The 13,380-nt window shown below is 52.0% G+C and overlaps 1 protein-coding gene across 1 annotated transcript; it reads left to right on the top strand.

Moving 5' to 3' along the window:
- Positions 1–447: 447 nt before the first annotated feature.
- LOC116612168 lies at positions 448–3,708 on the top strand. The gene is made up of 2 exons (XM_048725515.1): positions 448–3,211; positions 3,538–3,708. Exons 1-2 carry the CDS (start codon positions 2,900–2,902, stop codon positions 3,706–3,708), a joined length of 483 nt encoding a protein of 160 aa, XP_048581472.1. The 5' UTR covers positions 448–2,899.
- The last annotated feature ends 9,672 nt before the right edge of the window (positions 3,709–13,380 follow it).

The raw sequence follows: 13,380 nt of genomic DNA, 5'->3' as shown, positions 1-13,380 counted from the left end.
CAAGTCCGGGACAAGATCTGGTGCACTTACACGAAAAAAAAATATGTACAAAACGTTCTAAAGCGAAAAAATGCTATAAAATGGTCTGTATTACTGATTCGTGTCATATGAGTAGAGTCTCCCGCTATTGTTGGTGACTCCTAGCTCTGTGGTTACTTTACTAAAAGAAGATCAACGCATTTATCGAACTTTATTGGTTACGGCCCTTGAAACCCAGAAGAGTGGGAAGTGTCCCTTTAGATTATATGTCTCTAGAAATGATAGAAAACGTCGTTGCAAATAGGACCAAACAAGAGGAGTGGTGTGTTATACTAAGTACTTCGGAGTGTCGGTCTATATTTTTAAAGATATGCAATTTTATTATTTTTTTTTACGCTTCAAATATATTCGATGAGGGACACTTCCCAGAAAATTATAGAAGATTTATTTCAATATTTATTAAGGAAAAAGGGCCATACACTATAAATGTTAGTTCTAATAATGGTTGTAAACTGTTTTACGGATTTCTTTCCGTTCCTTGGTTTTGTTGTCCTAGAGGGGGTGTAGGTGGGGGGAAAAGGGAGTGGTTACTATAGCAACCCGAAATAAATACTTCATGTCGCTTTTTTTAGTCAAAAGAACGGCAAAACTAATGAAAAGCAAGATCAGAAAGCTTGGACGAGATTGACAAAATTCTCAAACCTCTTGCTTTTTTTAAGTGTTTTTTAATAAAAAAAACGCCTAAACAAATAGAAAATGCTGTAAATAGGAATACATTTCTTATTCACTACATGGAGCAGGATAATGATACTATTGCCGATCATGCCTATTTATACCTACATCCTTTCGGGTGAATATAAACCTGTATAATGAACATTTTTGTTACGGCCCTTGAATATCTGCAATTCGGGAAATGTCCCGCTAAACTTCGTGATGCTATAGATGATGGAAAATATCGTAGCAAATGGAGTATAACAAGACGAGCGATGTGTTACAGTTAGATCTGCTGATAGCATGTCTTTTAGGGGAAAATTTTATAGTTTTATCCATTTGTAGGTGCTTTTTGTATGTTCAGCACGGGACACTTCCCACACAATTGTTGAGTGTTGTATTGAAATAAATAAATAAGCGGAATCCATCAAATGCAGGACATAAAACAGTAAAAATAATGGTTTTGGTTTTTACCACGTTTTTTAGCTTCAAAACATTTTTTTCGATTAAAAGGTAGGGTTAGGGTTAAGGCCAGTGTTGTAATTAGGTTTAGCAATAGCGTTAGGTTTGGTTTGAGAAAGAGCTAAAAAAGAAAGCGTTGTTACTCAGAACAATTGTTTCGCCTTTTCCACATTTTGAGATATTCACACGTTTTGGCAAAAAAGTAAGAAAAACGTATATTACATGACGCTGGAAGGCTGGATACGATAGAATATCAAAGTCCGTTGAAATGGCATTGAATAAGGGAGCGATGTATTACCAGCAGCGGATCTAGAGTGAGGTTCCCCTCCTCTCTGGGATACAAAGGGAAAGTGTATGTATTACCAGCAGCGGATCTAGAGTGAGGTTCCCCTCCTAAACGCCTTAGCTAGGAGTTAGGAAGTTGTGTCTTTGGTAGTCAGAAAGTCAAGAGTAATGACCCCCTCGTATTCTTTTCTGTAAAACGTGGGGGCTTTCAATACCGTACACGATACTGAGAATGATGAGCTAGTAGGCCCAATGAGCCACAAGGACGCCGTTCTACTTATAACTTCAGCCCAGGTAAAATCGAGAAAGCCCTCGCAGGAGGAAGCCGACCCCGACTACATTCCTAGGAAAGACGAAGAAGGAGCGCAGCAACAAGAAAATGAGACCGAGGCAGACGACGAGGAGGAAAAGTTTTGCAGAAAAAACAAAGCCAAGAACTGGTCTAAGCTTGGGAATAGCAAAGATCGAGTTGAAGCACAACTTTCAGCATTCTGGAAGCATCTACTGAGGCCGGAGGGTGGCATGAAAAAACCCGCTACAATTGCCGCTGAGGTCACAAGCAAAATTTACTGGCTCATGATCGAACTAAGCAACTAATCGGGAAAACGTGTAGACTTCGAGCTCTTCCGTGACCACTGCTTTATCTGGGACAATTTTGTTATGACCACAAACCCAGCAAGTATTGCTCCAAGATTTAAGAAGCGCACTGTATATAATTACATCTTAGCACTGGAGGATTTCTTGCATTTTGTTTTGAATTGCCAAAGCGAAATGATATTGCCTTATGATGTCGAGAAAGACCTCGAAAAGACATTAGCAGCTATGTCAGGCTGAAAAACCTATCTTAAGCCGGTATTGAGACAAGAGAGATCCGACAAGCAGGTAGAAAAATAGCACAACCAGCTGACACTAAAGGAGGTACAGGACATGAATAACTCTGGCGCTCTTAAAGAAGACAGAGAGTTCCTATCAAACGCTACTACTAAAGGCAGCTACTCTCTTAGAGAACACAATCAAGTAAGGGATTACCTGATTTTTATGGTGGTACACTCCAATGCCCAACGTTCTGGTGTCGGGGAAGGGCTGCAAGTCTCTGAGTTTGAGAAGGCGGAGTGGAGAGAAGAACGCTTCGTAGTTCTCGTAAAAAATCACAAGACCGGTGCCGATGGTCCAGCACCTGTGGTCCTAACCACAGAGACCCACGACCTAATGAAGAGATATCTAGAAGGTGTTTCGAACTATCGCGGCGGCGGAGAACCCTGGGAAGGACGATAGGGCGTTCTTTTTGACAAGGGCAGGGACTTCAATTCAGTCAAGCCGAATTTCCTCAATCTTTGCATATCAGGGGAGAAAATATGGGCGAGTTGAGAAGGGACGGCTTTTCCCCACCAAGTTTCGGCAGGTTGCGGCGTCATCTTTTCGCAATGAGTCTGATGAGAGCCGCACAGACCTTTGTAATCTGATGACGCACAAGATCCAGACCCAAAAGCAATACTATGTTTTGGAGGAAAAGATTGAGCGATCTGTAAGTGCTCAGAAGAGCCTCGCAGAGCGATTCCAATGCTCTAATAAGCCATCAAGCGAACTTTCAGATGCTGCGTCTTCACAGAGCAACCGTCCAACTGGCCGTCCTACCATACTTGACGACCAGCAAGAGGCTGAGCTTCTAACATTGTTTGAGAGAGAGATCAAGAACAAGCTGGTAATCAACAAGGACCTGGTAGGCGAACGAGTACAGACAAGCAAAACACTGCAGGGCCTAGACATCAAAAAGGTTAGTAAAATATATTCCTGTTACAGTCTAATCTGTTTTGCTTGTTAATATTCTTTGTCATTTGATTGAAATCCCCCCTCAATGACAGAGTTTTTCAAATTTATGTATGTTACATATCCCCCGCCCCTGAAAGATATTTATTTGTTTGGTCTTTTTTTTTGGCTTTTTTATTCTTCCCTGATCTCCAGCAATCACATCAATATAGTTCAAAGAAATAAACCAAGAAAGCACGCTTTCCTTATACTGACTAGGGGTTTATGTCGCTGTCTACCTTGATATGCAGAGAAAAAATGACCTACTCATAGTTTACGCCTTCTCATGTTTAGATTTTCAACCGCATTCGCTATCTGTCCTCTCTTGAGCCAAATCCAGAGCTCCCAACAGCTTCTTCAGACGAGGACAGAACCGCTAAGTGGGTGGATGACAATTCCTCCCACATAATCCCACCGACTGCTCAAGGGGAGCTCCATGGGTACGCGGAAGTATTGGTCAACTGAGGATAAAGCTATTGGGGAGAGAGTGTACTCTCATCTGTTCAAGAGAGGGTCTCGCCTTCCTCGGGTCCATGATATAAAGCATGTCATGGACACATGTGAAGACGAAGACTTTCAAATGTTGATGCTCTCTCTCTCGGGAGTAACCAGCCAACAATTCAGTACCGGCTCTTGTCAAAATGCAAAACTATGCATTTGTCTCTAAACAGGAAGTCTAGAAAGGGTAGGGTGTTAATATAAACTACAAATGCTTGTTTCCATACTTTTCCCACAATTCATAATTTTGATTACAAGTTTGATCTTTTGATAAGCCCAAATGATACTCTTAAAGGAAAAGTAAACGAGACGTTGTATTATATCATTGTAAATTCGAAGACTGTGATGATCATAAGATTATATGTTTTTCCGTTACGTTAGAGAAGTGCCACGTTTAGTGCAATCAAGACCGGTATACTGCAGCAGATAAGTCCATTCCATCAGAGTTTGGGAAAAAATGTACAAACTCATACAGATGATACGAGCCTTTTGTAGTTAAATTAACTAATCATTTACTCAATGAAAATTTGTATACAGTAAAAGGCTTATTATTAAAAAGGAGATCTTGTCACCTTTGTTGAACCTCGTAAGCGTCATTGAAGCTCGTAAGCTTCTCTCCTCGATATTCCATGCACAAGGGTCCACTTCCCGGGACACTTCCCAGCTGAAAGGGACATTTCCCGGGACATTTCCCTGATGGGTCAGTTCCCGGGACACTTCCCGGGACAATTCCCGGGACACTTCCCACTTTACGGGACAATTCCCGGGACACTTCCCAAAACGGGACACTTCCCGGGACAACTGCCATTTCTAACCGGGAAATGTCCCGGGAAGTGTCCCATTTTAGGGACATTTCCCGTAGAAACAATACAATACAATACAATACAATACAATACAATACAATACAATACAATACAATACAATACATATACAATATATATAATATAATATGGGGGGGACCAGGGGGTTTCAGAGAAACTAGTGGGAGGCGCGGGTCGCCCCTCCGGGCCTCCCAGCCCCGTCTCCCGTCTTAGGCCTGGGAGGCGCGAATCGCACCTCCGGGCCTCCCAGCCCCGTCTCTATATATCAAGCGTATAATGTTTCACGTACATGAATAATCGGCAAAAGCTAATGTAGGCCAAATTGATTTCACGTACATAAGCTTTTGGCAATTGCTAATGTAGGCCAAGCGATTCCACGTACATAAGCTTTTGGCAATTGCTAATGTAGGCCAAATCGATTCCACGTACATAAGCTTTTGGCAATTGCTAATGTAGGCCGGGCGCGTTTCGCGTACATAAATAATTAATTAGGGCTGCACGGCCGGTGGGCGTTTCGCGTGCATGAATAATTAATTAGGGCTGCAGGCCGGTGGGTGTTTCGCGTGCATGAATATATAATTAGGGCTGTAGGCCGGCGCGTTTCGCGTACATGAATAATTAAGGCAATTGTTCATGTAGGCCCGAACCCCCAAGGACTTGCAATTAGACATCCGTCTGTCCTGTGGTACACCGAGCGTTCGAAGGATGAGGTACGGAAAGGATTATTGCGGGTGGCTAAAGGTCGGCCACGCAAACACGTGCGGCCGAAGGTGTATGGACACCTACTGCAAGGTGCACCTCCAAAGGCTCCGTAAGGGCATCCCCCTCCCCGTGCCGTGCAGGATCTGCGGCGTAGGGACTCGGTCGGAGACGCGGTTGTGCCGCCCCTGCGGAGCGAATCGTGTAGGGCAGAGGATGCGTGGCGTCGAGAGGCGCGCTCGGAAATGGTTCGCACTCGTCCTGTCTGACATCGCAGCCCGCGGCACGGGCAATTGATGCTGGGTGGCACAAGGCATACCCAAACGTCCTGTCCGACACCGCGGCCCGTGGTACGGGCGGTCAGGGACTGGGTGGCACAAGGCATACCCAAACGCTCGTCCCGCCGACTGCGGTACGGGCAATTAGAGACTGGGTGGCACAGGTCATACCCGAACGCTCGTCCCGCCGGCTGTGGTACGGGCAATTAGAGACTGGGTGGCACAGGTCATACCCGAACACTCGTCCCACCGGCTGTGATACGGGCAGTCGGCGACTGGGTGGCACAGGGTATACCCAAACATGGACGCTTATATAGAGGAGATTCTCGATAGCATGCGTGACAAAGAGGCGCCCGCCGTACTGGCAGGGCTGGTCCAGAACATCCTGGACGAGGACATCCCCGACGATGTCAAACACAGGCTGCTTAAGCCGCTCGTACCGGAGAAAGTGTGGACAGAGGAAGTCGACCCTTTGCTGCCGGGACGACGGCAAGAGGGCCCAGAGGGCTTAGACCCCGAGGAGTACTATTCTCTCTTCGTCGGCGGCGCCCATCTTCGGTTCCCAAGCGTGGATGCCACTCTTCGGGGCCAAGACATAAACGCCAGTGTTTACCAGGAGATACGAGATCTTGGTGGAACAGGTGTCATTGCTCTAAGGCCGGTTATGCGGGGGCCTGATATTGATGACGACGGCTCGGTTTGGTGGGTCTCGCAGGAGCGGGAGCCTCTGCGGGCAAACGCAGTGCTGCCACTGGTGCTCGAAATGGTGGACCCCGACCGGCGTTACAGACTACCTGAGCAAAATGGTGAGCCTGGGCCAATGTTTGAGCGAGAGGGGAGTGACGCCTTCGTTAACTGTGTTGTGAGCTATGTTGCCGACTTCTTCAGGAATCGCGGCACCTCGCGCTCCCTTGGTCTAACCAAGACACGAGGCAAGATCCTCGAGCGATTTGACAAGAAGCTGGCCACTACGGGATGCACCAAAGAAGACCTCTTTGAGATGGAAAAGAAGCTCGAGGTAAAGCTAGTAGCCGTGGACGCCCTGGGTGACGTCCTGTGGGACTCTGGGAAGTACGAGACTAAGACGAGGATCACCATCCCTTGCCACAATAACCACGCCTGGGCGGAGCTTCCGACTGAACCACCTGCGATCGCGAGCGTCCACGGCCTAGACTTCGAGGCTAAGAGGGAGCTTCGTTCGTTATGCCAGGGGGAGGCAGCGCCTCGCGCCACCAGTGCCGCCACAAAGACGCGCGAGGCGAAGGTGCGAGAGGTGCTCATCCGCTTTATAAACAGGGCGATCCCCAGGAGCACGAGGGTCTGGCTGTGTGGGCGTGTTATAGTCACGCACGAAGGCAAACTGTACCAGTCGGGACAGGACGGGGCGGCTATCGACAGGGCGTTTACAGACGAGACCGGACATGATCCTCAATGGCTCTGTGATGATCACTCAGCTTACCAAGAGTACACCGAAGCTACGCACTCGATGGGCGGCGCAATAGGGTACCGCTTCAAGAAGTTGACCCAAAGAGAGAACATCAGGCCAACGCCTCTTAAATACAGGGACGTCTGGCGAGCGGCGCAGGTTGAATCCAAAGTGTGGAATAGCAAGGAAAACTTAGGGGCGCAGCCTCATGCGCACATCGACATGCGTGTGTCGTACCTAGGATGCGAGGACAGCGTCTTCGACGGCGCCTCGGACGCCATTGATTTGGTACGGAAATACGGCTTCCCTACGAACGTGTATCGTATCGCGGATGTTGCGGGACGGCCATTGAGCGAGGTTCTTCAACTGACCGGGGCCATTCAGCTGACCGAGTGGGGGTTCTCTGAGGCCCGCCACCCCTACACTTCCGGGAGGGTAGGGCAGCACTTGGAACAAAACGAGGGCTGGATCACCACGCCAGAGCTCAAGGACCTGTTAGACTCGGGTGACCTCGTCATGGCCGCGGCGAGGGAATTGTTGTATAGCGTCGGAAAAAAGGACTCCATCAAGTTCCCCCGCTCCAGCCCCGGCGGCGAAGACTCACAGGGTCGAGATCTCGCTGTCCGTTTCGTAGGCAAGTGCGCTCGCCATGGCGACGGGTCCTCGATCGTAGTCCGCGACCGTGAAGAAGCCGCGTATCTGACAAACCTCCTTGCGGGCACCGACCACTTACTTAACTTCGAGCATGCCGACGGGGCTCATCTGATCCAATACAAAGACGGTGTCCGGCGCTCACAATGGTACCATATCAGGGCCTTCGTCTTGGCGTACACAAACATAGCGTTGCGACGCATGTTAAGGCAGATCACTCGCGAAGACGTCCTCCGAGTGTGCACAGATGCCTTATACGCAAAGGCGGTGCCCAGTGGTGTGAAGCTCGTGGAGCGAAATCCGAGGTATGGAGAGTGGCGCCACAAGAGGCCTGGGTACGAGTGGCGGCCCGAAGCGGCTTGGAGTCCGAAGAGGTCGGGGTGCTTGGCTAGGGAGCCAAGCACTGCGCCGAGTCTGCCGTGCGATCTGGTGGCCGCAACCTCTGCGAGGATGTATCTAGCCGGCCAGGGAGGATCGGGGAAGACCGAGTGGGCGGTGAGCATGTTCCGCGGCCGCAACGTTGTGGTGCTCACCCCCGAAAACGACCTCGCCCACGACAACAACCCGCGCCTCGCGGTGAAGGCTCAAACCTACGACCACTACTTCTGCATACCAGCGGAGAAGCCGATATTGGAGTGGAGACCTTCCGAGCTGGGGCACAAACTCGACCATCTCGCAGAAGTGATTATCATTGACGAGTGCTGTAAGGTGCAGACTAAAGTGCTACGCCCCATCCTAGGGTATCTCGCCACGCGGCCGTGACTATGGGCAGGTCCTGCCCTGGGGAGATAAAGAGGGGCCTCACGATATGCTCAAGGAGTGGGCACAAGGGAACATCCGCTGGTTCGAGTCCGACTGCCGCTGCCTGTGTGAAGACTGCGGAAAGCCTTACAGTACATGCGACTGCGGCTCTGCCGCCCCCTCCTCCAGGCTCCACGACATAAAGGGCCGGATTTGGTGTCAGCCAGACTCCCAACAGCTTGAGGTGTTTCGAGAGGAGTGGGATGGGGTGGCGTTCGACGCGGCGATCGAGCAGGCCCACCCAAGCGATATGTGGGTGTGCTCGACCAACAAGATGGGGGCCCTTGTTCAGCAGCGATTGGTAGAGCACCACAGGAAAAACTACCCCCGATTGCCAGCAACCATCCGCTTTGACCCCGATACTAGCATCGCGCATCGTTATCGCAAGCAAGGGCGGCCGGTGCCCGTGCCAGGCAAAAGGGGTGAGAATGTCGACGCGTACAAAGGCACGGTAGTCGAGGTCCCTCTCGGCGTGGTCCTTAACGGGCTTCCTCTCGAGTGGAAATACGCAGGCTGGGGGACAGTCCACCGGGTGCAGGGCAAGACCATCCAGACTTCAAGGCGTCTGTTTATCATAGACCACAGTTTAGAGGGCTGGATCACGAATGCTGTATACCCGGCATCTCCCGCGTGCGGCCCGATGACACCCCAGGTGCCTTGGTTCCCACAGGACTGCAGGCTACGCCCAGTAAAGAGCTCATTATAGCGCGAATCAAGCGATACGCTATAGACGACAGGCAAAAGGGTCGCACAAAGTACACGGGACCGCACCACGCACCACGCACCAGGTCCGTGGGCCCTTGTCCTGAAGGTCTTCCTCGTTTACGGCGATGTACACCTCCGTTCCGACCTCTAAGGGGACCTCTAAGGGAGGATTTTCAGACGGTGGACCACGTACTCGGCATGATTGCTGACGCGGAAAAGAAGTGCACGCTCTGTGGCACTCAGCTTCTGCTTCAGGGGTACACCAAGAGTCATCCCCAATGCTTCAGTATCGATAGGCTGGACGACAGTCAGGGTCACTACAAGTGGAACGTCAGACTCACGTGCCTTAGCTGCAATAGAAGGCACAAGCGCTGATCACGCTAGCGTCACGCTAGTGTCCTGAAAGTCTTCCTCGTTTACGGCGATGTACACCTCCGTTCCGACCTCTAAGGGGACCTCTAAGGGAGGCTTTTCGGCTTTGAGAGGCACGCGCCTCAGCTTTATTGCGTCTTTAGGCGCAAAGCCAGTCATGCGAGTCTTCGTTGCGTTTATGTCCGAGATGACGATTGGCAAAGCAGTAACCCACTCGCGGTTTGTCCTGCCGGATGCAAGCTCCTTCGAGTACTGCGCACGAAATAGGCGCTGTGCCAGCCAGCGATGGAAAGACTCGGCGAAAGCTTGGCTCCTGTGGTGCCCTGGCTCAGCCCGTCGGACCTCCACCCCGTGGTCTGTTAGGAGCTTTGTGGTGGCACCCTTAAACTCCGTGCCGTCATCAACCATGAGGACTTTAGGCCATGTGAGAGGTCCCTCTGCATAGATGCCAGCGAGTTCGCGGGAGACGACGGCCGCGCTCTTAGTCCTCAGTGGGCGGGCGGCTTTATATCGTGAAGCAACGTCAACGACAGTCAGGGCATACTTGTACCCGCGGTCGGTTGGCAAAAATAGCAGGTCCGACTGGTGGATACGGTTTGGTATCTGCTCCGAGAAGTGCGCGTAGGTAGTCGGAGGAGGGGGCGTCTGTGTGTAGCCCCCCACGGGCTGCGACTTACCCACCTGCGCACTCGATCTATGGAGCCCTTGGGAAGTTTGGCATGCAGAGCGGTCACTCCCTGGAAGCCACCTCTGGCGTAGTATATAGGACAAAGGAACGCATCGAGTTCTTCGTCGGACATGCGCTTGCCGTCGCGATGCATCGCAATGCGTTGCAATGCGTTGCAACGTATGTATCCGTCTCCAACAGGCGGTTGCAGTCTGCTACGCGTATACGTATACGCGTGCGTATACGTACGCCGAAGGCGTACCATGGAAAAAGACCGCCTAGACGCCGGAGCGCGTCTCGACGGCGGCTGCATCACAGCAAGCGGCTAGCTGTGTAGCCGATGGCGAGAGCGCCGGCGCCAATGTACGCCAACTCGGCGTTCTTCTGCGTTTTGCTGGGGATGTAGTAGTCGGACAGCTCGGGGGCCCGCATCGACTCCAGGGATTGTTTCGGCCGGGTCTGGTCGTAGAGTTTGAGCGTAGTCGGTGTCGGTGAAGTTCTGCTTTGCGAGGGACCCTCTCTCGCGACTTTGAGCTTGCCAATCGAGGATTTTTTTGTCGCTGCTGTTGGTAGCGTCCAAAGTCATGTTGGTATTTCTCTAGGGCCTTGTCGTGCCTCTCCTTCTCAGCTAAGGCAGGGCTCTCATCGTTCGACAGGAACTTTGCGAGGTAGTTGCCACCAACGAATGCAGTCGCGTTTAGGATGTGCGAAGCACACTTCACGTGCTGTGTGTATGTATATGTGTGCGTATACGTGTGCGTATACGTATGCGTATACGTGTGCGTATACGCATGTGCGAAGCACGCACGAGTCTAATACATGGCTCACACGCGCAGTGGTGTGCACTACTGTAGTAGTGTACACTACTACACGGGCAGGATCTTCTGGTCCTTAAGGTAACCCTTCAAAGCGACAGCACCTGCAACGGCGGCAGTCTTTTTTGCGTAGTTCATGGCGTTCGCGGAGGGGTCTTTGGCGAAGTCCTCGCGTAAGACCTTGCGCCCAACCCAGCCGATACCGGCGACGAGGCCGGTTATGACTGCGGCGTCGGTGATGGTCTTTGTGATCTTGCTCTGCTGCGTCGTCGACATTGCGGTGCACGGACGTGCGGATATGGGTGGGGCCCTCGTGTCTAAATGTCTGCTTACTCCATGGATAACAGCCGAGATTTGGGAGCGCGAAGCGCTGTCGCCGTAACGCGATCCTTGGTCTGCTGTGCGGCCGCCAGCGGCGGCCTTGCGGGCGGAGTCACGCCGTCGGTACCTTCGGTAGCATGCGGACCGGTAGCATAAGGATCGGTAGCTCGCTGGTTAACAGCTGGTGTACGAGTGAACGCGGCAGCCAGCTCCCGCCTACGTGTGTAGAGGCCGATCAATGACACTAGAAGACCAGCGAGCCCGATAACCGAGCTAGCCGACCAGGCAGAGTTGCTTTCCGGGACTGGTGTGTGTGTGATGCCAGCGCGTGCCGTTCCGGCGGCGGCATCGTCGGCGCGCGCGCGCAAGCCCTGCGGCTCGCTCGGCCCCGGGGCCACCGGCGACTGCACGACACGAAGAGTCCTTTTCTTCGCTCTGTTAATTCGTTTCCACTTTGCCAAGCGCCTTCCGGCTTCAACTCGCCCAGGGTGTTTAGGTCGGGTCGCGGGTGGCCCCGGCTCGTGATTCTCTCCGCCAACGCCGAAGGCGTACGTGCAGGTTTATGATGCTCATCAGCAGCTTGTTTGTCAGGTTCCGCTGACGTTCCGGCAGGCTGGGCACTAGTACTTCCTTGAGGTTCCTCCATTTGTGTGTGTGTCGACACACACGCGGCTTCAACTACTTGGTACCAAGCGGTAGAAGAAGTGGCAAGCTTTCAAATGAACGTCTATTCTGGGATGGCAGACTCGCCACTGTCCGTGTGCCGTTCTGGCAGGCAAACCACAGGTGAGTCCGCGGCTGCTACCTCTTGTTGACGCCGCTTGTCAGCGCTTGCCGTTCCGGCGGTGTTCACATGACGTGCTACGTGTAACGCCCCGGCGGCTAAAGCCATCAAACGACCGCAGCGTAGAGACAGGCTTCCGCACAATGTGCGGAGCTCGTTGTTGATGATGTAGTTGGACACTAGGTCACTGTGAAGATCGACCACACTGTCTATCGGCAGCGCCATGCCTACTAGCTTGGTCGTAAGCTTCAGAAAGCTGTCTGCCAGGGCGTCTGTAGTCCGGCTGGCTAGAGCGGTCTCGTATCGCCTCTCGTACCTCCTCACCTCCTCGGCGCTCATGCGTTTGACGCCGTCGTGAGTCAGGGCCTTGCCTACCATTTCTCTCGACTTCCCCGAGGCTACGAGAATCGCGAGTTTCTCCCTCGCGTCTGCTATCTCAGTTTGCTCACCTCCGGCTGCCGTTCCAGAAGGATGCGTCGAGCAGTCCAACGTCTCGACGGCCGGGAGGCCGGCGGCGCCCCCCTCAAGAAGACTCTCAAAGTATTCGTCGCTCATCATGCCGTGGCTAAGGTGCAACACGTACGTATACGTACATATACGTTATGCCCTAGGGCGGTGGTTACCGTTCAACTAGGGCGATGGTATAAGGGTGACGCAAGCAAAACTCTAACTTCGAGAACTTTTTCGTCTTGAGGGCCTTCATGTACTCTTTCATGTTCTCTTCTGAGAGCTCCGCGCCGTAGTCATGCAGGATAGCTTTCATGTCCGCCTTGCTCGGGGTATAGAAGACCACCAGGCCCGCGATGTTCTCGCGGAACGGCTTCGTGATGCTGGTGAGCTGTTGCGTGATCACCCACACGCTGATACCCACGTGGCGCGCGCTGAACGCCAAGTTGACGAGCTGGTCAGAGCGCCTCTTTACGTCTTTCGAGGCCGCACAGTCGTCGAGTATGATTAGCGTATTAGTGCCTTCGAAGAGAGCGGAGACAAACCTCAGCAGTATGTCGATCTGACCCGCCTCAGGTGCGACGACAAACAGACGATTGTCGCCCTCGCCGAAGCCATCGTATGTTTTGTTGTAGACAAAGGTAGGGCACACGAGTACGATGTAGTCAAACTTGCCCCGGAAAGGGCAGCGCAGCCGGTCCACTACGAATTGGGTCTTCCGCATGACGTCGGGCCCACGATGAGAGCGTTAAATGGGATGTTTTTCGGGTCCATACCGCTCCGGCGTATGTGCTCAGTATTGTATGGACTGTCCGTTCATAAGGTTCATCTGGGCGTCGGCCACCACAAACA

Source organism: Nematostella vectensis, chromosome 3, assembly GCF_932526225.1.
Source record: "Nematostella vectensis chromosome 3, jaNemVect1.1, whole genome shotgun sequence".
Lineage (NCBI taxonomy): Eukaryota > Metazoa > Cnidaria > Anthozoa > Actiniaria > Edwardsiidae > Nematostella > Nematostella vectensis.
Note: the sequence above shows the minus strand (reverse complement) of the source record. Positions and strands in the feature narration are given on the sequence as shown.

Excerpts from the sequence above, each read along its gene's own strand:
- LOC116612168 (XM_048725515.1), top strand. The coding sequence starts at position 2,900 with ATGACGCACAAGATCCAGACCCAAAAGCAATACTATGTTTTGGAGGAA. Across the intron at positions 3,212-3,537 it reads AGGGCCTAGACATCAAAAAG|ATTTTCAACCGCATTCGCTA; the intron begins GTTAGTAAAATA and ends TCTCATGTTTAG.